The sequence below is a fragment of the Cebus imitator genome, unplaced genomic scaffold, assembly GCF_001604975.1.
Source record: "Cebus imitator isolate Cc_AM_T3 unplaced genomic scaffold, Cebus_imitator-1.0 Scaffold178, whole genome shotgun sequence".
Taxonomy (NCBI): Eukaryota; Metazoa; Chordata; class Mammalia; order Primates; family Cebidae; genus Cebus; species Cebus imitator.
The window spans coordinates 2866460-2891191 of NW_016107493.1; the positions used below are offsets into that span (position 1 = coordinate 2866460).

General features: G+C 37.8%; 1 protein-coding gene across 9 annotated transcripts in view; it reads left to right on the forward strand.

The window, feature by feature from the left end:
• The window catches only part of SPATS2L (spermatogenesis associated serine rich 2 like), a 168201-nt gene that overhangs the window by 109856 nt on the left and 33613 nt on the right, over positions 1–24732 (forward strand). For 8 of the 9 annotated variants that reach the window (XM_017545196.2, XM_017545195.1, XM_037744529.1 and 5 more), the window contains 2 exons: positions 17562–17768; positions 19092–19227. In XM_017545196.2, coding sequence (XP_017400685.1) covers positions 17562–17768; positions 19092–19227 — 343 coding nt within the window. The remainder of the gene's footprint in view (positions 1–17561; positions 17769–19091; positions 19228–24732) is intronic. The other variant, XM_017545200.2, reaches the window with a different exon arrangement.

Below are 24732 nucleotides of genomic sequence, written 5' to 3' on the forward strand. Positions count from 1 at the left end.
CGTAAGCCATCATGCCTGGCCAGTGAGAGGGTTTTTTTAATGGAAACTCTAGTTTAAAGAAATATTCTATATAGATACCTTCACTAGAATTCACCTGGAGTAGTGAAGGAATAATTAATGACAAAAAGAAATGTTATTAAATGTTTTCCTTTTGAAAGGGCAGACCAAATTATTTGAACTGCTGGTATTTTTTATATGATGTGACAGAACATAATCTTCCAGGGTGTTAGAATCTGGAACATTAATTATTTGTACTATAGCTGTACATTTATTAATCTTTAAAAGGCCACTTCCTAATCCACTATTTGACTTTGAATGCCTCATTTCTTCTCTAGGGTCCCATTTGTTTTCTGAAAAATAAGGAAACTGTATTGGAATCTACTAGATCAGTGCTTCTCAATACTATCTGACCCAATGCCCCATTTTTAGAACAAATCTTAAAATAAAATTCCTGCATAATATAACCTACCTAGAAACAGCTTTTCAGTAAATAAAAATATAAGAAATTCAGGAAGAACTAAAATAGAAAGCTCAATAAAGAGGCCAGATTTTCACACCCACTTATAATGAATCACTTTGCAATTAAATGAAGTAAGGCAGTAGTCAGTTGGATATTGTAGACACTGTTTTTTTTAGATTTGACATGTACAGTAAGAGCTCAATAAGTATATTTGTATGTAACATGGACTCACTGTGAATGCACCTGCTACAAATGCAGTCTGACTTCAGGTAATGGGCGTCAACTCTAATATCATGACTGCTGATGTGGTTTTCCACTGGGTGAAAAATTCTTAATCAAGTTCTAAACATCATAAAGTACCATCTTCCTTTAAATTATGCAATAGCTGAATCCTGGAAATCCAACCAAATGTTGGAAATCCATAGCAAAACTGTCTAGACTCACATAATTATATATATTTTTAAATAATCATGAATGTCCAGGAGAACATGAGAAAGTTCAGGACACAGGACAATTCTTTGTTGTGTAACAACATTCCCAGGATTGCAAGTCATCTAGCATCCTGGCCCCCAACCCCACCCCCAACACACAATCATTTTGCTAACTTTTAAAAATGCCCCCTCAGTTTTTCAGAATGCCTCCTAAAAGGTGGTAGATCCCTTGATGAGAACCACTATACTAGTTGACCCCCAAAGTCCTTCTAGTTATAAAATTCTGAGTTTATTGAACCAGTGCCTTTTTAAACTCTCCTGGTATTCAGAGCACTCTGCTAGATGCCACAGTAGGTTTCAGAGAAAGATGTGATATGGTCTATGCCCTGATGGAATCACATTCTGATATCCTTGAAGAGAAGGCTGTAGGTTCACTGGTGCATTTTAAGGTTTGATATCCTTGAAGAGAAGGCTATAGGTTCACTGGTGAGTTTAAGGTTTGGGGAAGAGAGGTGCTGCATCTAACTGAGTGATCCTGGGAGATTTCCTGGGAGCACTGGATATTAAAGGACCAAGAGAACTGAGGTGGTAAAAAGGACTTGGAGGGTTAGAGAGAAGTAAGTAGAACTTTACTGAGTGCCCTCATATATTGCATGCCTGCTGTATGCAATATATGACACAGTGACACAGTGCTAGCCTCTGACAAACTAAAGATGAGTAAGACACATCCGTGCCTAAGAAAAGTTCAGTCTAGCAGAAGAGATAGAGGTGCAAACAGAAAATCAAATGGTGACATGAACTAAATCAGGGTGGCAGTGAGAAGGCATTGGCATGCTCCATAATATACCAGTAAGTTTTAAAATCGTTCACAAAGCACAAATATTCTTCCAGAACCACATTTCCTAACAACTCCACTAATAGTCCTGAAATTCATATCATCCTTATTTACTTCATGATGGTTTCCTAAAACCAAATGATGACAACAACAAAAATAATCTATTTTATTTTGAATCTGAATTCTCCAGGAATTTTTTAATTCAGTTTTCACTGCCTACAATTTTGAGACTATTTTGATTTATAGTCAGAGCAAGAGAAAGAAATTAAATAATCGAGTGGCAGATTCCCAACTTTAGTTATTATTGCTTTCACATGAATTACTTTCAAAATCTAATTACTCAAGTTGCCATTTTGATATCAATCATAGACTAAAATCTTAGCACGTATATATTTTCATTTACTTATAATTTATACCTTCCTCGTAAAACAATGTCAGTAACTCTATCAAGTATAAGACATTAAAGCAAATTCAATGCAGAAGTGCTTTCCTTCCCAGTGGACAGCTGCCTTGAAAGTTAAGTGTCCACCAGGGGAGTGGGTACAAGGGGGCTTTTGGAAACCCTAACATGAAACTTTCTGTAAAGAATCCTTTCTTGCACGAAGAGTGATCCCATTCTCTCTTCTGTTTGGTAAGAAGGTGTTGAGGTGTGTTAGTATTATTTGTTGATGTCACTGATTCATTACAAATGTCTCTGCAGTAAATTTTTCTCTTAAAGAATAAATGAGCCAGGCATGATAGCTCACACTTGTCATCCCAGCACTTTGGGAGGCTGAGGCAGGAGGATTGCTTGAGCCCAGAAGTCCGAGACCAGCCTGGGCCACATGGTGAAACCCCATCTCTACAAATAATACAAAAATTAGCTGGGCCTAGTGGTGCATGTCTGTAGTCCCTACTGCCCAGGAGGCTGAGGTGGGAGGATCACCTGAGCCCAGGAGGTTGAGGCTGCAGTGAGCCGTAATCATGCCACTGCACTCCAGCCTGGGTGACAGAGTGGGACCCCTCAAATAAAAAAAAAAAAAGAGAGAGAAGAAGAAATGATGGTAATGGAAGGTTAGTAGACATTCTTGCAAAAGGATGCAAATTCTCCTTCATCGCCCTTAACTTCATTAGCAGCCCACTTATTATTGTAAATTTTAAAATGAATTTTTAGCTACAGTAATCTGCCCTCATCCTTGGAAGATAGGTTCCAGGACCCCTAGTGAATGCCTGAAATAATGTACGCTATTTTTTTCTATACTATGCTATACTATACTATGCTATGCTAAAATTTAATTTATAAATTAGGCTGGGCACAGTGGCTCATGCCTGTAATCCCAGCACTTTGGGAGGCCAAGGTGGGCAGATCACAAGGTTAGGAGTTTGAGACCAGCCTGACCAACATAGTGAAACCCCATCTCTACTAAAATTACAAAAAGTAGCTGGGAGTGGTGGCAAGTACCTATAATCCTAGCTACTTGGGAGGCTGAGGCAGGAGAATTGCTTGAACCTGGGAGGCGGAGGTTGGAGTGAGCTGAGATCGTGCCACTGCACTCCAGCCTGGGAAACAGAATGAGACCCTGTCTCAAAATATATATATATATGCATTAGGCACAGTAAAAGATTAAAAATAACCAATAATAAATTGAACAATTATAGCAATATACTGGTCTCTTTCTTGCTCTTACTCTCAAAATATCTTATTGCACTATAAACATCCTTATTGTGCTGATGTGAAATGATAAAATGCCTGTGTGATGAGATACGATGACACTCAGTCTGATCACCAAGATAGCCACTAAAGTGATGAGTGGGCAGGTATCGTGTATGGCATGGACACTGTGGACGAAGGCATAATCACATCCTGGGTGGGACAGAGTGAGATGGCACAAGATTTCATCACACTAGTCAGAACAGTATGAAACTAAAAACTTAATGAATTATTTCTGGAATTTTCTGTTTACTATGTCTGGGCTGCAGTTGACTGTGGGTTACTGAAACTGCGAATAAGGGAGGACTATTGTAGATTTTCCTGCCCCAGAATTATGAAGGTTCATCAGAAAGTTGATGCCAAAACTATCTAATGACTTTAAAATGCTTGCTCAACCTACTGGCAATCGCAAGAGCTCTAACAGGTAGTCCACAGATGAGTGTTAGACTGTAAACGCTCTGCGCCACATTTTGAGTAGAATGTTTGGAACTAGAAAGGATAAGAGGGAAGCTTTGATCCTGGCTCCTCACTTTATAACTGAAGAAACTAAGACTCCTGGTTGAGAAGGTGAGAGGATAACCCTCTTGAACTCTCTGCAGTTTGCAAAAAGCTGACTCAAATCCATGTAATTTTATTATGTAGTGGAGAGTTACTGCTAAAACCATGGGCTCCCTAACTCCTAAAATAATGTGTAATTGAAAAATTAGAAAAAAGTCACAATAACAAAGCCATATAATGATATTCTGTACTTGAGTGACTTCACAGCATAAGTCTAAAAGAAATCTCCAAGCTGCTATAGTGGAGCATTTATCAAGCCCTCCAATAATGGAACTAGCTCAACAAAGGCTGCCCTGAATGCCCCACTGGGCAGGAGGCTGTGAACATGTGGGGTGCATGTTTTATCTTTTTATAACACCTTGACATTCAGGATCTCTCTTTTTTAAAGTCTTAAACAGAATCATTTTTTTGGTAGGGGAAAAGTTAGCTTTAAGATATATGCAGGTGGCTCAGGGGTGTTAGTGTGACTTCCTACATGAAAAATCACCACCAAAACCATCATCATTTCAGGCTGTAAATATAGCACTGTCAAGTGGGACAATGCTGTGTGTCAGCAGATAGCTTAGAAGTTTAGGGGTATGTTTTAAGCCTGAGAGTAGTTTTTTCTGTGTCTCAGAATTTTTAATAACAGCTCAAATTGGATCTTTTATATAATCCAATCAAAATCATCCTGGGCTCAAATACAAAGTCAGGCAAAGAGTAGATCGAGATTTATTTTTGCCGAGCGGGTGCAGTGGCTCACAGCTGTAATCCCAGAACTTTCAGAGGCTGAGGCGGGAAGATTACTTGAAGCCAGGAGTTCAAGACCAGCCTGGGGAGCATAGCTAGATCTCATCTCTTTAAAAAAAAAAATTAGCTGGGTATGGTGGCTCATACCTGTAGTCCCAGCTACATGGGAGGTTGAGGTGGGAAAATCCTTTGAGCCGAGGAGTTTGGGGCTGCAGTGAGTTATGATTGTGCCACTGTACTGTAGCCTGGGCTACAGGGCAAATTCTTACCTCAAAAAATATATATATACACACATATATATGTATGTATTTTACTAAATATATATTTACTTTTAGTGAAAAAAATATATTTATTATTTTAATATATATTTATATATTTATGTATTTTTAGTAAAATACCTATATTTTACTAAAAGTGCCAAGAATAATACTTTTTTCAAAGACCCTATCTAAATATCTAAAGCACATTGTGACCTTAGGGTCTAATTTTGCCAAATGTTCCACCTGCCCTATATTTTTTTGAGTCTCATAAGCTAAAATGTATAGCATTTACTTGTCTTCACTTAGGCTAGAATAGGAATTCAGATTCCTCTCTTTCTTTCCCCCACTGGACACAATTCCCACTGAATAGAAAAGGGGCAGGACTGTGGGTCATCAGCAGCTTCCCAGAGATAAACTCTGGGGCAGGGCTTTCCCTTTCTTGTGTTCCTCTTGCTGACCCAGCAGCCGTCCTTTATGTTGCCTCTTCATGTAAAGTATCCTGGGAAGCCAAGTCTTCCATTCCTGTTCCTTGGAACAAAAAGCTCCATGTCGTGGTTGCTGACCTACCTGAGCCGGACTGTACAGCCTGCCCTGTACTGCAGAGCAGGAACAGCCCTGCGTTTTTACCTTTGCAATGCAGATTCTGTGTTAGGGCACAGCACCTGCACGGAGCTGCTTTCTCATCCTCAAGTGAACTGAACCAAATGTCAGAGAAAGGATCCTGTGCCTTTAGAATGTCAGGTGCTCCCCCTCATTTGTGCTTCCTGTAACGAACAACAACAAAAACACCCCACCACCATTTCACAGTATTATTATGTTAGGAGGTTCACTACAGGTTGTTCAAGTAGATTTTTTTATGTTGCTGTTGTTCCTGGCCTCAAGATTACCTCCCCTGCTTCACTAAGCCCTACATTGGACCAGAGGATTAGCAAAGATCAACAAAAAGAAAGCAGCCAGCTTAGAACTTTAATAGTAAAAGTCAAATGTGTATATTCTAGGATTTCAGCACTGCCAGCTCTCAAATGGAAGCAATATAATATCACAGCTAAGAACCAGGGCTTTAGCATTAGTCATGTTTGGTTTCAAATCTCGGCCTCATTACTTATGAGGCGTGTGACCCTGAATAGGTTAACCACTCTGCATCTCACTTTCCTTATCTGCAAAATACAGAATATTCCTCCACTTTGCAAGATTATGGTGAGCAGTAAACGAGATACATAAAGTGATTAACTCAGCATCTGGAACAGGGTGGACCCTCTTATCATTCATTTATCCTTTGAGTAAATATTTTTAAGCATCCAACATGTGTCAGGAATTATTTTACAGGAAGCGAACAAGACAAACCTTTTGCTCTTGGGGAGTTTATGTTCTTTAGGGTGGGGGGGGGGATGGGGAGAAGAGATGGATAATAAACCAGAATACAACTAAGTTACCAACATAATTCTAGACTGTACTAAAGTTATAAAGGCAGCATGTAGAAGGGCAGCCTGGGAGTATGCATGTGCAACGATTCCATATAAGGTCCTGCCGTGATGTAAGTGTCGGGAGACATCGAAGCTAAGATCCCAGTGCTTCAATTCAGGCTCTCTCACGCCAAGTTATAGTGGTTTGAACAGCCAGGGTTTTATTTAAACTTTTATTAAGTATTTTAGCCGAAGCCCTTGTAGAATTATAACCATAGGTCTTTACTATTTTTTTATTATAGCTCTACTACTCTCTGTATATATATCTATATCTATATAGCTGATGTTAAGTACTGTCATATGAACATGCATTTTTGAAGTTTATATTTTGGTCAGGCACAGTGCCTCATGCCTGTAATCCCAGCACTTTGGGAGGCCAAGGTGTGAGGATCACTTGAGGCCAGGAGTTGAAGACCAGACTGGGCAACATTGTGAGAGCTGGTTCTATTAAAAAAAACAAAACAAAACAAAACAAAAAAAACGTAAAAATAAGTGGGGCGTGGTGGTCCTTGCCTATAGTCCCAGCTACTTGCAGAGCTGAGGTGAAAAGATCACTCAAGCCCAGAAGATCAAGGCTGCAGTGAGCCATGATCGTACCACTGCACTCCAGCCTGCATAATGAAGTGAGACCCTGCCTCAAAAAATAATAAATAAAAATAAAGTTTATATTTTAAAGCACATAATTACTATTCTCACTCCTCTTTAATTATTATTTTAGCATCTAAATACGTGATATTAATTCCCATTGATAGTGGTGTTTTTCTCAGCCTCAACCTCAGCTTCATGTAACTCGGTATCTAAGATTGCATTTGCAGTGACTTAGAGCCCTGCTTCCTTTCTCTATATATGATAAGGCAGAAAGAGACAGACATAGGCACAGGATGTAGTGACCTGAGGGCACAGGAAACATAAAACCCCTCAGGTATTTTTCTGTCACCTGGGCAGAGTGAAACCCAAAGTCCACTCTCTTCTCTTTCTCATTCAAAAAGAATGTTTACTGCAACTGTACAGCAAAAACACAAAACTTCACCTCTAAATAGCTGATACCTTTATAACTTCCCACCCATGTCTTGTTATGGTGATTTCAGTTACAAACAGACTTAATTAAAGGAATGTACCACTTACAAAGATCAAAAGGCTTTCAAAAATATTTTTTTATAGATTTTTGAACAAAGATGTAAATGTTTCTATTAAAATGCAATAAGATGGAAACTCCATTTCCTCTGATGTGATTATTATGCATTGTATACCTATATCAGAATATCTCAAGCACCCCATAAATATATAAACCATAAATATGTAAACCTACTATGTACCCACAAAAATTAAAAATTAAAAAAAAATTTTTAATGCAATAAGAATTAAATTTGTTTTACAAAGAAATCAGACAGTGGAAAAAAATCAAGTTATTTGGCCTACTTTGTGTTATTGACAACTTAGTCCATTTGCTTCATTACCTTTTCATATTTATTTATATATTATTATATATAATAATATACATTTATATTAAACCTATGAAGGTATTAACGACATAGGAGATCTTGTAAAGACAGTGAATGTAAATAAAACTAAAGATGTTATTCCAGTTGAAAAGTTACCACCTTTATGCCCTCTGAGCCGATCAAGCTTCATAGGATTTGAATGAAATAATAAAGTCTATCTGTATTTGATAAAGACATGAAAAGGCAGAACTGACATTGTGTCTGCTGCATAAACTTGTCTGTTTTGGTCTCTTCTTGTCCTTTCTACTTTAGCCCTCATACTGGCCATGAGTATCAGTCAAGATCAAGTCAGGAGATAGGAACCATACTGGTTATTTGACTAGGAGACATGTAATATAAAGCATTGTTAACTAAAACAGTAGGAGGTTACTAACTACTAGAAGGGGTAAATGAGGACCATAAGTTGTCCACGTGTAGCATGAGAGCAATTACTGTATCTACACTGAGGAGAATCAGACAGTAAAGGAACTAAGTACTGGGAAGGCCCCCAAGCCAAGACTGAGATTCTGACCTGATCAGAGAAGGTGTGTGGCTACCAGAGGAAGGGGCAGCCTTGCAGAAGAAGAAACTTGCCAGAGGGCATGGACTGAGCTCTTTTGTTAAGAGTCTGCCATTGCCAGAGGGTGTAGATCAATTGGAGCTGCTCAAAGCCACTGATAGTGGTGGAAGATGGGGAAGGGAACATGGCATGAGGATGCAGTTGGAGCTCCTTTGCATGGCTGCTGGGTTCCTGTGAATAATAATAACTAACAATAATAATAATTGAGGTCCAGAACCCTGAAGGGAGATATACTTCTGTTCTTATGGCCTTGCAGAGTTACTGTGTTGCCATCTGCTGATACCAAAGTTAACATTCTACTAGCTGGCAGAAAAGAATTGTTTACAAGGTCCAGCTCCAGTATCACAAAGTAGGGCAAGAAGAGAAGATCTGGAGCCAAGAGACACTATAACTTGATAACTGGTACACAATGCTTTCTTCCCTACAAATGTAGTCTTGCTTGGAATACAATTTCCCACCCATTTTAACTAGTTATTTCATGTGATTTCAGATGAGATTATTTAGATCTCAGTTTAGGTGTTACTTCCTTGGGGAATTCTTTCTTGATATCCCCAGGTCAAATATGCCAGTACGGATTTCAGAACACTATGTGCTTTTCTTTCCTGACACCACAGTTGCAATTTTTCATTTGTTTTTATGGTGGTTTGATTTATACATCTTCCTATTAAACTGCAAGTTCTGTGAAGACAGAGACCACATCTGTCTTTCATTACCATTGTATTTCTGGGGCCTGGAGCAATGATGGGTGCTCACACAATCCTTTCTCATGATCTCTGTTGGATATTAATGATAAATACATCTGAAGGAGTGTAGGTTAATTAAATTTTTGTAAGTTGCTATGTTGCTTTTTAAAGGTAATCATGGATTTTGTGTTTCTGGGTTTAAAAAGCCTTTATATTAATTGAGGAAATTTGAAAATTCAGTAAGGTTTGAGGCAAAAAAAATGAAACAATCCTACCTCCCAGAAACAACCACTGTTAAATTTCATTTCAGAATTTTTAAATGCACAGATATGTAGATTTTTAAAAAATCATATTAAACAGTATGTGAACCTTTGTATTCTGCTTTTGACTTAACATGAGATTATGAATATTATATAATATCATTAAATGTTCTTTAAAAACATGATTTAAATATCTGCATTGTATTTTATGAATATGCCATGTGCCATATTTCTTTTAATTATTCCCAAACTATTGTCCATGTAAATTGTTTTTTTTTTCTTTTTCTTTTCTTTTTTTTTAGACAAGCTAGAGTACAGTAACATGATCTTGGCTCACCACAACCTCTGCCTCCCAGGTTCAAGTAATTCTCGTGCCTCAGCCTTCCAAGTAGCTAGGGTTGCAGGCACCTGCTACCATGTCCAGCTAATTTTTGTATTTTTAGTAGAGATGAGGTTTTGCCATGTTGTTCAGGCTGGTCTCGAATGCCTGACCTCAGGTGATCTGCTCACCTCAGCCTCCCAAAGTGCTGGAATTACAGGCATGAGCCCCCAGTGTTTGCTTTTATAAACAATATTATAGTGAACATCTCTTGTATATAGATTTGTGTGAACAACCATGATTGTTTCCTTAGCATATATTCTTAGAAGTAGAATTACTGGGTTCAAAGGGTATGAATCATTGTTAAGTTATTAATATATTACCATCCAGAAAGATCATACCAATCTAATTGTTTTTACTTGTAAAACTGATTAGTAGGGGGATAGAACTTTTTAAGAAGCTTAATTTCCATTTATATTTCTTTTTGTAAATATTCAGGAACACAAAGATCAATTACCAAAGAACTACCAATTATATTATCAGGTATCAGGTCTCATAAAACACCATTATATTCACATAAGTACTTTTTAAAGAATGATAACATGCTTTAAGTAGCATAGATATTAGCAATTTTTGACATAATTTTACAACAACAACGTTATGCTTTCTTTATCAATTTTTTTCCAAATAGAATTACTTTACAATACATACTCAGATCAGATGATGTGCTTTGCTGCAATTACCTGTGTATAGGAGAAAATGAAACCATCTTAACTCAAAGAGTTAAACTAATTTTAGAAAGTATTATGTTTAATACATTCCTTAAAGTTAGACTTGAATTCTTAAAGTTAGATTTGAATTCTTTCTTCAGTCTACTTATAAGTACATGAAGCTTTCACTAAAAAGTAAAAGCTAAAGAGAAAAAAAGGTTTTTCAGAAACTTTCAAATTTGAATACATACATGGCTATACATACATAATGAAAACCTTTTGAATCTAAGTTCATATATTTTCCCCAAGAGGAGGGTTTGTTTTCTTTGTCGCTACTAACAAAAACAACCAGCACAATTCATTTATTGTATAAAATAAATCAAATGAAGGACAAGTAAAATATGTAAGTTGATACTAAGATTTAGTAACCAGAAAGCTGATAGTTTTCAGTGTCGGCAAGAGTTAAATGTGAGAACAATTGCAGGCACCGCAGCTGAGTGTAAATGGTACAACTTGACTGAAAAGTAATTTGACAAAGCATATCAAGAACTTTTCAAGAAAAAGAAAGGCATGAATTTTTATTGTCTTCATAACAAATTTCCTTAAATTATAGTAAAGAAATTTTAAAATGTAGAAATCCACAATACTGAAAAAAATGAAAAAAGGGCATCAGTTTCTACAAGAAGGGAAGTAGATGGAAGGGGCTTTATTGATGAATCAGATGCTGCAGCATAGAATACAGAGGGAGGAGCTTTGGCGGGGAGGAAGATGATTGCCCTGCAGAATCAGAACCCTAGAGGAGCCCTGGGTTCAGAGATGGCACATTGGATGGAAGGCAAGCTCAAGAAGAGGAGTATAAACAGAGGAATTAAATGAAAGTATTTTAAGGAACAGTCCACTATCCTCTTACCATCTCTTCCTTCCCCTGGCTTGTTCTTTTAGCTGCCTGACGTTTATCCTCAAGGCAAAAAGGGAGGAAGAGAGTGGACAGTGATCTGCAAGTACTTTAATCACCTGTTAGAACAAAAGTCAAAACTCTTTAAAGGAAAAGAAGATCTAGAGTTTCGCAGTGCATCATTCAAAATGATCAATGCCCAATTTTAAAAATTACTAGACATGAGAAGGAGCAGAAAAATGTGACCTATAATGAAGAGAAAGGTTAGTCTTTAGAAACAGACCCATTGACAACACAGAAGTTGGAATTAGCAAAGATTGCTAATTAAAAATATATTAAGAATTTTACAGAAAAAAAAAGATGGATATAATGGATGAAGAGAAAGAAAATTTAAATCATCAGATGTGCTTTGCAGCAGTTCAGACAATTAAGAAGAAAGGATGAGTTAACTTAAAGACAAGTCAAAAGAAATTATGCAAACTGAAGAACAGAGAGAAAAAAAGTAAAAGAATAAAACAAAGCCAGAGCCTCAGTGGCTTAAGGCGCAGTATCAGGCAGTCGCACACAGGTGTAATTGGAGTTGCAGAAGGAGAGCAAAGAGAAAATTGGGAAGTGGGGAAGGAGGAAGCTATGAAGGAATAACAGACACAGTTTATCCGAATTTGATGAAAAACAACAAGCCACATATCCAAGTGTCATTTCATAGTAATATGTTGTTTGATTGATCAAAAAGACATAACACTTGTATGATTTCAGATCCATGAAGCAGCAATATATAGAACTAAAGAAAGAGACAAATCCAAATCCACAGCAGTTGTAGATTTTAATACAATGTTCTTAGCAACTGATAGAACATATAGATTAAAAATCAGTAAGATCGTAGACGATTTGAACAATATCATCAACCAACTTGAGCCAACTGATATTTATAGGACAACACACCCAGCAATTTCAAGAGAATATGGCATTTACGTTAAAGTAGGCCAGTTGCTGGACCATAAAATAAGTTTCAAATTTTAAAACACCATCTTAAGAGTATGGTGTCTGAACGCAGTAGAATTGAATTAACAATAGCAATAAGATAACTAGAAAATCCCCAAATGTTTAAAAATTAATCAATCTTCTAAACAATCCATTAGTCAAAAAGAAAAATTCACAAGAGATATGAGAAAAATTTTAAACTCAATCATAATGAAAATAAACCAATTTCCAATATCGGGAATAAAATTAACCCTGACTCTTCATTCATTTAAAAGCTAATAACAGGGTATTATAAACAACTTCATGCCAATAAATCTAAAAACTTAAATGAAATGGACAAATTCTTAAAAGACACAACTTACCAAAACACAAAAGAAGAAATAGAAAATCCAAATAACCCCATGCCTAGTAAAGAAATTCATAATTAAAATTTCCAGGTCGAGCTGACTTCATTGGTGAATTCTCACGAATATTTGAAGAAGAAATATAATTGCAACCTTAAACAGTTTCAGAAAATAGGAAGAAGGGAATACTTCCCAACTCATTTTATGAGGCCAGCATAACTCATATCAAAACCTGACAAAGTTATTACAAGAAAAGAAAATTGCAGAACAATATTGTTAATGAATACAGAACAAAAATTCTCAACAAAACATTACAAATGAAGTAAACAATATATAAAAGGATAATACACCATGACCAAGTGTGTGTGGTTAATCTCAGGAACTGAACTTTTAACATTGAAAAACAATCATAATATTATTAATTAATAAAATAAAGGAGAACAATGATATTATCATCTCAATATGTAAAATAAAAAAAGTCACTTGACAAAAACTGTCAGCAAAGTAGTAATACAAGGGAACTTCTTGAGTCTAATGAGTACATGGAAACTCTGCAGCTATGTAATACTTAACAAAATACTGAATGCAATTTCCCTAAGACCTAGAACAATGCAAGGATGCTCATTCTGATTTGTAGTTAGAATTAATAAGACAGGAAAATAAGGCAAGGAATGATTGGAAAAGAAGTTGGACTTTATTACCAACGTCGTCATTGTGTATATAGAAAGAAAATCTTAGGAAATCTACCAAAAAAATAAATAAAGCTGCCAGAACGAATGAGGAAATTAGCCAGGTTGCTAGATACAAGTTCAATATATTAAAAAGCACTTGTATTCCTGTATTCAAATCCCAAACCAACATTTGGGATTTGAAATTTTTTCACATTGTGCATACTAGTTATTAAGGTCAGACGTCTATTTCTCATTTATTGCCTATTAATAAACCAGAGTTGATACATCGTGCACTCTCTATATGTGTCTGTCGAGGCCTTGAATCAGAAACTAAACATAATACTCAGGACATTGTATACCATTTATGCTGGGATAAGTGTTTTTGATAAAAGGAAGGCTCAATTAATAGTTAAATTGAAAGACACAAACTTCTAGAAGCCATTTTTAGATACGTGGACAAGGATTAAGTTAAAATGTATACAGTTTTTATTAAAATCTAGGCAGATGGAATGTTTGCAGAGATAACTTTTCTTTCCAAGATATGGCTACTATGGTTCAAGTATTTGATGAATATTAGATAAAGACACAGCCAGAGATTCATATCAAACTAGGCTCCCTACAATTGGAAGGGCCATAGGCATGCATAGCACTGAAGTAACACTGATTCGCTCATTCAGTATTTATTATGTACCTATGAGATACCAAGTATATACAGTAATGATGAACAAGACATACATCACTGTCACCACTTTTCTCATGTAGAAATTGCAGGGGATATTTTAAGGCTTCACTAAAAGAAATATCCTCTTTTAGAATATAAACTAGTAGTGATTATGCACTGTAGATCAACAACCTCACGCTCCTTGTGTATCCTATTAGTGTTTATCCAATAGAAATTTAACTCAAGCTATGTATATAATTTATATTTTCTGTAGCCACGTTTAAAAGGTGTTAACAGGTTAATTAATTGGATGATATATTTAACTTAATGTATCAAAAATAGCATTTCAACATGTAGTCAATATTTTTAAGTTATTAAAGAAATATATTAAATTTTTAATTTTGTACTAAATTTTCAAATTGCCACATATATGTTACACTGACAGCACATCTCAATTTGGACAAGCCACATTTCCAGTGTTTAATAGCCGCGTGGCTAGTGGCTATCTTACTGGACAGTGGAGGCTTATGTCTGAATCAGCCCCCATTGAGCTACAGCCTGTTGAAGTTTACAAGTGGACTCCAGATAGATGGAGAGCTGATGGTATTTCTGGCCTATAATGTTAGAGGAAAGTCACCGTATCCAGTGACTTTCTCTTCTGCTCTATAACTCTCTACCAGTTTTCATCTGCAAGAGTCCCAGAGTTTTACTGTATTTGAAGACAGATCTGTACAGCCAGTATGCAAATATGTGCAAGCGGTCTTGAAGATTTTATTGTTCAATGATTCCACTAGTAATGAGACATCTTTTCAGGACCTAAAAAAAATATTGCTACTCACATTTCTCGATTAATATTTGTTGGATGAATGTTGAAATGAACCAGTAGACCACATATCAGTTCTCTGATACACAAACAAGATGTTTTTAGCTCTAGGTTAATGAGCCCATACTCATTTGCATGCTTGGCTTCCGTTTAAAATTCTTTTGCATTTTATTTCAATAATTTTTTCCCTTCTGTTCTAAGGTCATTTTTTCCATTAAGCTATAATATAAATCCCATTATTTTCAGGACTAAGGTCTCTTTATGACACTATACACAAAGATCTGTGTTTTAAATTTGAAATGGTTTGAATGTTTGTCCCCTCCAGATCTCATGTTGAAATGTGATTCCCAATGTCAGAGGTAGGGCCTGGTGGGAGGTGATTGGATCATGGGGACAGATCCCTCATGAATGGTTTACCATCCCCTTGATGATAGGCAAGTTCTTGCTCAGTTACTTCATGTGAGATCTGGTTGTTTAAAAGTATGTGGCACCTCTCCCCTCACTCTCTTGCTCCCATTCTCACCACATGCTGGCTCCCATTCATCTTCTGCCATGATTGTAAGCTTCCTGAGGCCCTCACCAGAAGCTGAGCAGATGTTGGCATTATGCTTCTTGTCCAGCATACAGAAGCATGAACCAAATAAACCTCTTTTCTTTAAAAATTACCCAGGCTCAAGTATTCCTTTACAACAATGCAAAAACAGCCTAACCCAGAATTCTCAATTTATAATATCTCATCAAGACTAACTCTCAGCTGGGATTTAGAAATGTAGTGACTTGGAACCAGCTTGAACATAATCATTGTTTTAACACAAATGTTTATAGACTCAACATAAAATTAGTTTTTTATCTTTTACAGTAGGGTTCTCAGGGTGGCTGGTACCACCTATCTCCACTCCAATAGAATCACCTCGGGAGGAGAAGCCTAGGCCCACAGCTGAATTGGAATCTCTAGAAATGGTGTTTGGGAACTTGCATATGTAATATGTACCAAGTCATCTTCTGCCATGATTGTAAGCTTCCTGAGGCCCTCACCAGAAGCTGAGCAAATGTTGGCATTATTAATATTTGTTGGCATTATTAATATTTGTGAAACTCATTTCACACTGGAGTTTGACAGCCAGTGCCTTATAGTGAAGTTCTACTTTAATATAACTAAGGATAAAATTGCATACTACCATTTGAATTTGTTTTATTACTGAAGGAAATACTGTTTTCAGTACTTATATACTTCATTTACTACCTTTGCTGAACAGTTTATTGTGTACTGTGAGTAAATTTTTAAGGGTATTCATCATTCAGCTCATAAAAAGTATGTTGTGCTTTCTTGATATGTAAGTTATGAATGATGGATTCAACTGAAGTCTAATTATATTGATCATGAATGGACTAATGTCTAAAATCAAATTGACCAGGACCTAGATCATATTCCTTTGTGTTTTTTTTAGTGTAGTCTCTGTAATGTTTGTGACTATGTCGGGTAAGATGTTCATTTTTTAAATTTTTTCCATGAAATTGTTTCAAATGTACTTTAATTCAGTCATAATTCTACAGAAAGCCATTCAGCCAGATACAAGTACTAGGACTTCAAAAAAGAATTGGTGTCAGTGTTAGCCCTTGGGAAGATCACAGCCTCTACAAGGCAGGGGCGAGGGGCAGATACGGGAAGGCTTGTGTTAAAACATAACCATAGTACTATGGTTTTAAGTAAAGCAAGGCAACATGGAAGTAGAGAGAAGTGGGGCAAAGGTGACTACCTGAAAATGCTGGGTTTCACAAAGATAACTGTGTTCTGTCTGAGTGCAATCTAGTCAGCCAGAGAAGTGAAGGCATTCCCACAAGGTCATCCAGGACATAGGAAATACCAGAACTTGGTTCTCCCAGATACAAACTGCACTCTTCAAGCTTTCTGCAAGAACATGGCCTTCGAAAGCATACTGGCTTCCTCTTTCTCACACCCAAAGCTCTCTCTAGTAGTAAGTAAGATGTTAAGTGTGATACATTTCCTTTTCAAGCCACTAATGTGCCATTTAATTCACTCCAGCAATAACTAAATAGGAACCTATCTTTAAAAGATGCCAAAAGCAACATCCTGCTAATTTATTGCCACATCTATTAAAACTCCAGAGAGAATCTGACTCCCTAGATATTAAGTATAGTTGAGATATTATGATGATGTTTTCTGATTTAAGCCCTTCATAAATTAGATGCAATGATTATAGTACCTGTTGTCACTTCATTTTTGCTCTCTCTCCAATCACTCTCTGCCTTCATTAATTCAGAATAAAATATCACAAGACATCAATGTAGCACTTGGAGATAGGAGGGCTACATTTTTATAGCCTCAATATGAAATTGTACTTAAAGACTCATAGCCTTTACTGGAATTGCAGGAGGGAAAAGGCCCTGCTCATCTCCTATAAGCCTCTTAATAACCTTACTGGATAGTTATGGATGAGGAAACTAAGGCTAGAGATGCCCAGGGTCACTCTGCAAGTAATTACTGAGCCAAAACATGCCCAGGTCTTCCTACTCAAAATACAAGGCTCTTCTAGTACATCCTCTAATCTTCTGGGGATTCTTTTTCAACAGTTTCTTGGCTGTTTGCAGTGAAAGGCATTATTGCCAACATGTAAATAAAAACAGAAATCTTGGCATCCTCCATCACTTTATCATAAGTGTTTTTAGTTTATCACTTCACAGTCATTATTTGGTGTTTTCTTACAGAAGGCAACAGACTACTGCAACAGAAACTATCCTTAGATGGGAACCCCAAACCTATACATGGAACAACAGAGAGGTCAGATGGCCTACAGTGGTCAGCTGAGCAGCCTTGTAACCCAAGCAAGCCTAAGGCAAAAACATCTCCTGTTAAGTCCAATGCCCCTGCAGCTCATCTTGAAATAAAGCCAGATGAGTTGGCAAAGAAAAGAGGTAAAGTGATTTCTTTTGCACAAATGATTCAACATATTTTGCACATAGAGAAAAGTGCCAGAGTGACAGAACTTTCCAAAAGCTGCTGCTTAGTGAAGAGAGATGCACATGAAATTGCATTTTTCTCTGTGACCCACATAGATGGAAAGGCAGATGTGATTCCTCCCATGTAATCAAAGGTCTTGAATATTTAAATGGAATTACATCTCTTCTCTGCACCTCTGAGACCATTCTTCTTGTTGTAGGCATGGATAAACTTGTACCACAAATACCTTCTATTCTAATATCTTATAAAGCAAGTGCTCATGTAGGAGCTCTTTTAAAAATTTAAGTGCTGAAAGGGACTCGTGTTTCCCTGATACACAAGTGCTTGACTTGCATTGAAAGATGAGTCTGGAGGCTGGCATGTGTTCTTCAGATATGGTCTTCCCCATGTAAATTCAGTTCTGTGTTAGAATTTACAGACAGTGTAACTCGGAAAGAGGGTTTTATATTTGACACACTGGGTTTTTATGATTTTTCTGAGCTTGGATATACTTGATACATAACTTGTATTAAAAATCAAAATCACTTCCTTTCTGATTCCCAGAAGATTAAATAATATTCTTCTCATTCAGCCTCAGCTGTATCTGATTTCCTTGGCTTTGGTTTGATCTACTTTCTCACTTTTCTTGAGGGAGATTTCTTTCTTCTAAGAAACATGGCCTTGATTGTGTTAAGTACAATCTGCCTATTTGTGATGCACTACCTGTAGACCCTGGTGACAGTTTCAGGAAATCGGGCGAAATGGGCACCCACAGAGCTGCTTTCAGTGCTGCCGCTCTTATTACAGGCCTGGCTTTGGATGATGGGGCTAGTGCCAGCATACCTGGCACCAGTGTCCCATCCTCTCTCTAGCTCATTTGTACCTCTGGCAATCTCTGTGTCATTTTCCTCTTCCAAAAACCCTGCTGGCTTTTAACCATGCAGAGTGGTGTTTATAGAGAGAGCCAGCAGCACAAATGGTCTTTAGACACATCAGATTCTAAGGCACTGCAGTTTGTAATAGAACATAATGATCACAGCCTCCTTTTGAAGAGTACAGGAGACAAGTATACCCTAGATGGCCCAGGCAGAGACCCCAGTGGTGAAATCATAGCAGCCTCAGGTGCCATGCAAACCACCCACACTGGGTTACAAACACTCTCCTGATGGAACTTTTACTAGACAAAAGACGAATCCCTTTTTCTTGGTGGGCTAGGCTGGTTGCTTTGTTTTGTTATTTATCTTACAAACAAAAGATAAAATGCTCAAGTTAATCATATTTTTTGACATCAATTTTAGGCCCAAATATTGAGAAATCAGTGAAGGATTTGCAACGCTGCACTGTTTCTCTAACTAGATATCGCGTCATGATCAAGGAAGAAGTGGATAGTTCTGTGAAGAAGATCAAAGCTGCCTTTGCTGAATTACACAACTGGTGAGTGATTCAACACAGAAACTATAAATGTATGATACTTGAGTCGTTCAAATAGGTAAAAGTATCAGATGGAAAACATTGTTTATTTAATATATAAGCATCACAGAATAACTCTTGAGCAGATTGTTTTAAGCCCTGCAGGCAGTAGCATTTATCTTGGGAATAAAAAAGAAGATAAAGTATTTGAATAAAAAGAAACCTGATAGACATAATTCACTGGAGTTTGAAGTTGGCCCCAAACTATATGAATGATGTAGAACAAAACCCCAACAAAGAACGAAACCTCAAAAAATAATATTTTTGACTAATTGCCGAAAGGCTAATATCATGAATGCTACTAGGAAAACAAAATATTTTCCAGCACTATAATTATAAAATGAGAAGAATTCCCTTAACGAAATTCAGAAACATCTCACATAAGCTTAGTGACAGAATCCCATTCTTGGGTATCTTTAAGACTAGAATTTAAACATGGTGCACCAATATGGTTTTGGTCCTGCCTTGCCCTGCTGCTGATTTTGATAGAAAACATTTCTTTGAGCCCTGTATATTTGCTAATGTCCACAATTGAAACAATATATCTGTTAGTAAAGGTTTAGTTATTGTAAGTAGAAGAATGTTCTTAGTGTATTAGGACTCTTTCAGTTTCAAGTGGCAGAAACCAAGTCATACTAGTTAAAGACAAAAGAGAATTTATTGGCTGATATACATGAAAATTTCAGAAGGTTCCTTCAGACAAATTTGGCTGTAAATCCTCATTGTGTTATCAGGACTTGGTTCGTCTCACCCTCTCTCCTTCCTCCCCCTCTTAGTGTTTCCCACAGTCTCCTAGCTCTGCCCACTCTTGGGTTTTTTTTAGGCACCATCTTTCCATGTGGCAACAAAGATGACCCCCTCACAGCTGCCAGATTGGCTAAAGTCCAAGGGCTGGCACATATCCACCATGCCCAGGCTCATGTAACATGTTCCCTGTGTCTCCTTGGCTTTCCATGATTCTAGAACTTGATCACATGTTCTGCATGTTTTTCCTATTCCAAGTGCTTGCTTTGACATTGAGTCCTTTTTAGAAGAAACTATGGAGTTGTGTAAAACTAAGAATTAGGCTTAACACTAATCTAATCTAAAACGCATGAATTTTAAACCATCTGCTGTGTATCATGTAAGATCCTAAGGGTGCAGAAGACAGCAGGAACTTGAAAGAAAACCTTCTCCTTCAGTTATCATTCAGCCTCTCCAGAGGCCCTCCGAGGGGAGGAGTCATCTACCTCCCCCACCCCAGTCATAGCATCTGTATGTCACCGGAAGTCCTCTCTGTTTGATCGTATGATAACCTAATCAATTGTTCAAAACAGCTCCAAGAATATGAGAAAGTAAAGATGCTATAGTTGTTCTTACTATTACTTTATAGTCATAAAACTTTCCAATCTATCTTTAGGTAAGTTACCCTAACACTCAGAAGTACAGCCAGCTTCCAGGCCTGTTCTCTAGAGCCAGGGTCTGCAGACTTTATCTCTATGGGGCCAACTAGTAAATATCCTAAGCATTGTGGCCTTAAGGTCTCCATGCAGCTATCTAGCTCTGCTGTTGCTGCTCAAAGGCAGCCCTAGATAATCAAAAAGACAGTGGGCCACATTTGGCTCATGAGGGTCATAGTTTGCCACCCCCTGTCTAGAGGCATTAGTTAGCTGTTCAGAGAAGACCACTCTATCTTATTCTTTTGTGTGGCCTTTTAGAATAAACTCTTCCTCTGAGGCCTCTGTGTGATACCTTCCATCTAAGTGACTCACACACTAATTGACAAAGTGTAGCAGTGCCCTCAAATTACCTCTCTCTCCTCCAGCTGAGTACTTCTTATTTTATTTCTTAGTAAAATGAACATCACATGGGTCATGAGATGTCTTCAGATTTATAACAGATTCTGTGAGAGTTTTACTCCTCAAGAGCTGAAAGTGTGGGGCCAGGAAAGTCAGCACCCAAGGAAATTGTATATTTTTTCTCTGCTTGTAATTCAGGTTGTGTTTTAAACTGATGGAAAGAATCACTTCTGAATGAGCGCTGCCAAGTAGTGCTGCTGTTTAAAAGCCACCTACTTAACAAAATGGCACTTTTTCTGCAAACCGAAGAAGACATTTAGATCAACCATTTTTTGTATGCTGTTGCTATAAAATGAGTAGACACCAGCACTTATTTTCTGATCTAATCCTTAATAAAAATGGTCCCACAATCATTGCATAAATGTTAACTTAAAAATAAAACCAAAGTACTTTTAAAAATCAACCATGTATGTCTGCCAAACGGAAAAACCTTGCCTCTGTTCCAAATGAGCCTGCAGCCCAGCAAACATGGTGACGTACTTGAATAAAGCCTCCCTCTTGTTTTCTAAGGGAAAGAAAATGAATTTTAGGGATTGTGGTGCTCTTGAAATATCAGGTCACAAAATTGAAGATGGAACCTTAGAAAATTTTTTTAAATGAAATTTTCTTGTTGATGGTGAAGTACTGCATTCTAAGCATTAGAGCAAACTTTGAACTGTAGGTGTATTAGAATGTACTCATTTTAATACACTTGTTGCCTCAGGATTACATCATGAGGCATATCTAGATTTGGAGGACATGGGACAAGTCCTCTGGAGATTTCCAGAAAGAGTGCTAGTTCTGAGACAGATGTCACTGCATATGGTGCACAAGCGACATGGATATGTACCTTCCATTTCCAGTTCCTCTTCTACTGTCCTTTCTTTGGGCCACCCAGCTATCCTAACCACAAAGTACTCAACAAGTATTTCATGTAGTTTAGAGCTAAAAACTCAAGTCAGAAATTCTAAATATTCACTTTGCTACCAAAAAGTGCCAGCATAAGGACCTGAGTCCTGCTTGACTAAATTCCCTGAAAAGTGCTGCTGGAATTCATGAGAATGATGATTTTGAAAGGCTGGGAGGAAGCTGTTGTTTGCACATCCTCAATACCAAGCGAGCACACATCAAGGTAAAATGAATGAAATGATCTCTCTTCCAACTGGGATGTGAAGAATACTTTGCTCAGTACAGTTATTGAAGAAAACCATTAAGTAGCTAAAATACAAAATCAAAGTTGACATTTCAGCAGGACACGGTTACATAAGGCTGCATGGCCATAACATAGATAATTCTCATTTTCCCAGAAAGAATTGGGGATTTGAGAGGGGAACAAAGATGACACAATGATCTCACAGTGCATCTTAACAGTAAATAAATTTTGTGACATGAGCATCTGTGTGAAAAGTCACATCAGGAACTAACATGAAACAGCTGGTTTCTTTTCTGTATGATTGGCCTCCTACCACAACTGGAAAATATTCATCCTTTGGAATCATAGCTGCCAGATTTAATTGCCTTATATGCAAACTAGTATAGCTTCTCATCACAAATCCGTGTGTGTGTGTGTCCAAGTTGATTGTGAAGGCTTAAAATGAGCAATGAAACATTAAATTCAAAAAAAAACATTGAGGAAGGAGAATAATACTTGATAGTTCCACCATATGCTGGGGGAAAAAGTATTCCAAAATAGAGCTGTAAAAATTCTGTTAGGTGCTATTGTCAATTTAACATCTAATTAAAAGCACTCTGAGAAAATGGAAGACTGTAATGAGCCAGTGGGGTAGGGTGTGTGCTGGGTGTGGGGAGGCATAAAGAGGCTGCAGAGAGTGGGGGCTGGAGGGAACAGTTCTTTCAGGCAGCTTTGTTTTCAAAGTGGAAAGGGAAATCTGTGAAAGCATGCATTCTGTATCAGTGGGCCAGAAGTGTTCCTATACTTTGTGTTTATTTTTTCCCGAAGCAATGCCAGGTCTGGCCCAAGCAGAATTTGAAAGTAGGTCAGGAGTCTCAGCTCCCAGCACCCTGAGCCCTGGCCCACTTCCCCTTCCTCTGCCAATTTTTCCTGCATCTTGGAGTTTCCTCCTTCCCAGCAGACAGGGTGAACCTCCTGCTGCCCCCTACAGGCCAGGGCTCCTCACCTCAATAAAGGTAGGCGTTTACAATGGTGTCTCCACTCCACCGCTTAGCAGTGGTGTCTCCACTCCAAAGAGCAGTTTCTTTTTTTTTTTAACTAAGAAAACTCAATTGTCTTATGTAACTACTAAACTCATTCCTTTGATCATTGTGTATCCTCTCTCCCAAAGTGACATATTTGCATGTTAACAAATGCTTTGTTGAGACTCCCCCAGCCAAAAGAAAAAGTCTAAAAGTGAGAATTTGGCAGGGCAAGGCAGCTCACAGCTGTAATCCCAGCACTTTCGGAGGCTGCGGCAGGAGTCTGAGACCAATTTGGTCAACACAGCAAGACCTCATCTCTACAAAAAGGGGAAAAAATAGCTAGGCGTGGTGGTTTGTCTTAGTCCCAGCTACTCAGGAGGCTGAGAGGTGGGAGAATCACTTGAGCCTAGGCGGTCAAGGCTGTAGTGAGCCAAGATCATGCCACTGCACTCCAGCCTGGGCAACAGAGTGAGTGGGACTTTTAAACAGAAGAAAAAGCTATTTTGAAATAAGTTTATCTTTCTCATCCCTCAAATCCTTCTCATCTGCTACTGAAGCCCTGTTGACAGTCAAGCAAAACTACATACAGAGTACCAAGGTGATCAACAGGTGGCCCCACATACAAAGCAGATGTTACCATTGACCCTTTAAATATTGTGCACTTTTCCTAGGATGTGATCTTGAGGTCTCTCGTGGGAAATTTCCAGTGGCACTGTTGAGTATCAGAACCACCTATGTAATAGTTTGTCCCATATTCCCAGTTTGCTGCCCCTTGGATACTCAGATAATTTAAAATTGTTGAAACATATATCCTTGAATCCCCTTTCTTTTGAGTCCAAATAAGACCATCACTTTTGCAGGTTTTTCACAGTTGATTCTTGCAATATTGGTTTTTTTTTTTTTTCTTTGCCCATATCTTCCAAATTTTAGCTGCTTTCTTGTGATTCCTGGCTTTTCAAACAATGATAAAAGCCTGACTTTTCTATGTTCTTTGAGTTTTTTATGTGTTATCTTTGTGAACAACTTAACATTACAAGGTGATACCTGTAAATTAGTATCTACTTCTTTCCATAACAAAGTGTATGTGTGTACATGATAAATAAATACTCCAAGAGCTTTATAGTCCTCCCTTGCCTAAGTGCCACCCCCAGATATAATGGTTGTACCAGGCTTTTAAAAACAGCAACAGGCCAGGCGCGGTGGCTCATACCTGTAATCCTAGCACTTTGGGAGGCCAAGGCAGGTGGATCACCTGAGGTCAGGAGTTCAAGACCTAGCCAACACGGTGAAACTCCGTCTCTACTAAAAATACAAAAAATTAGCTGGGCATGGTGGCACACACCTGTAATCTCAGCTACTCAGAAGGCTGAGGCAGGAGAATCACTTGAACCTGGGAGGTGTGGAGGTTGCAGTGAACCAAGATCGCTCCACTGTACTCCAACCTGGGCAACGAGTGAGACTCCCTCAAAAGCAACAACACTATCGAAAAAAAAAA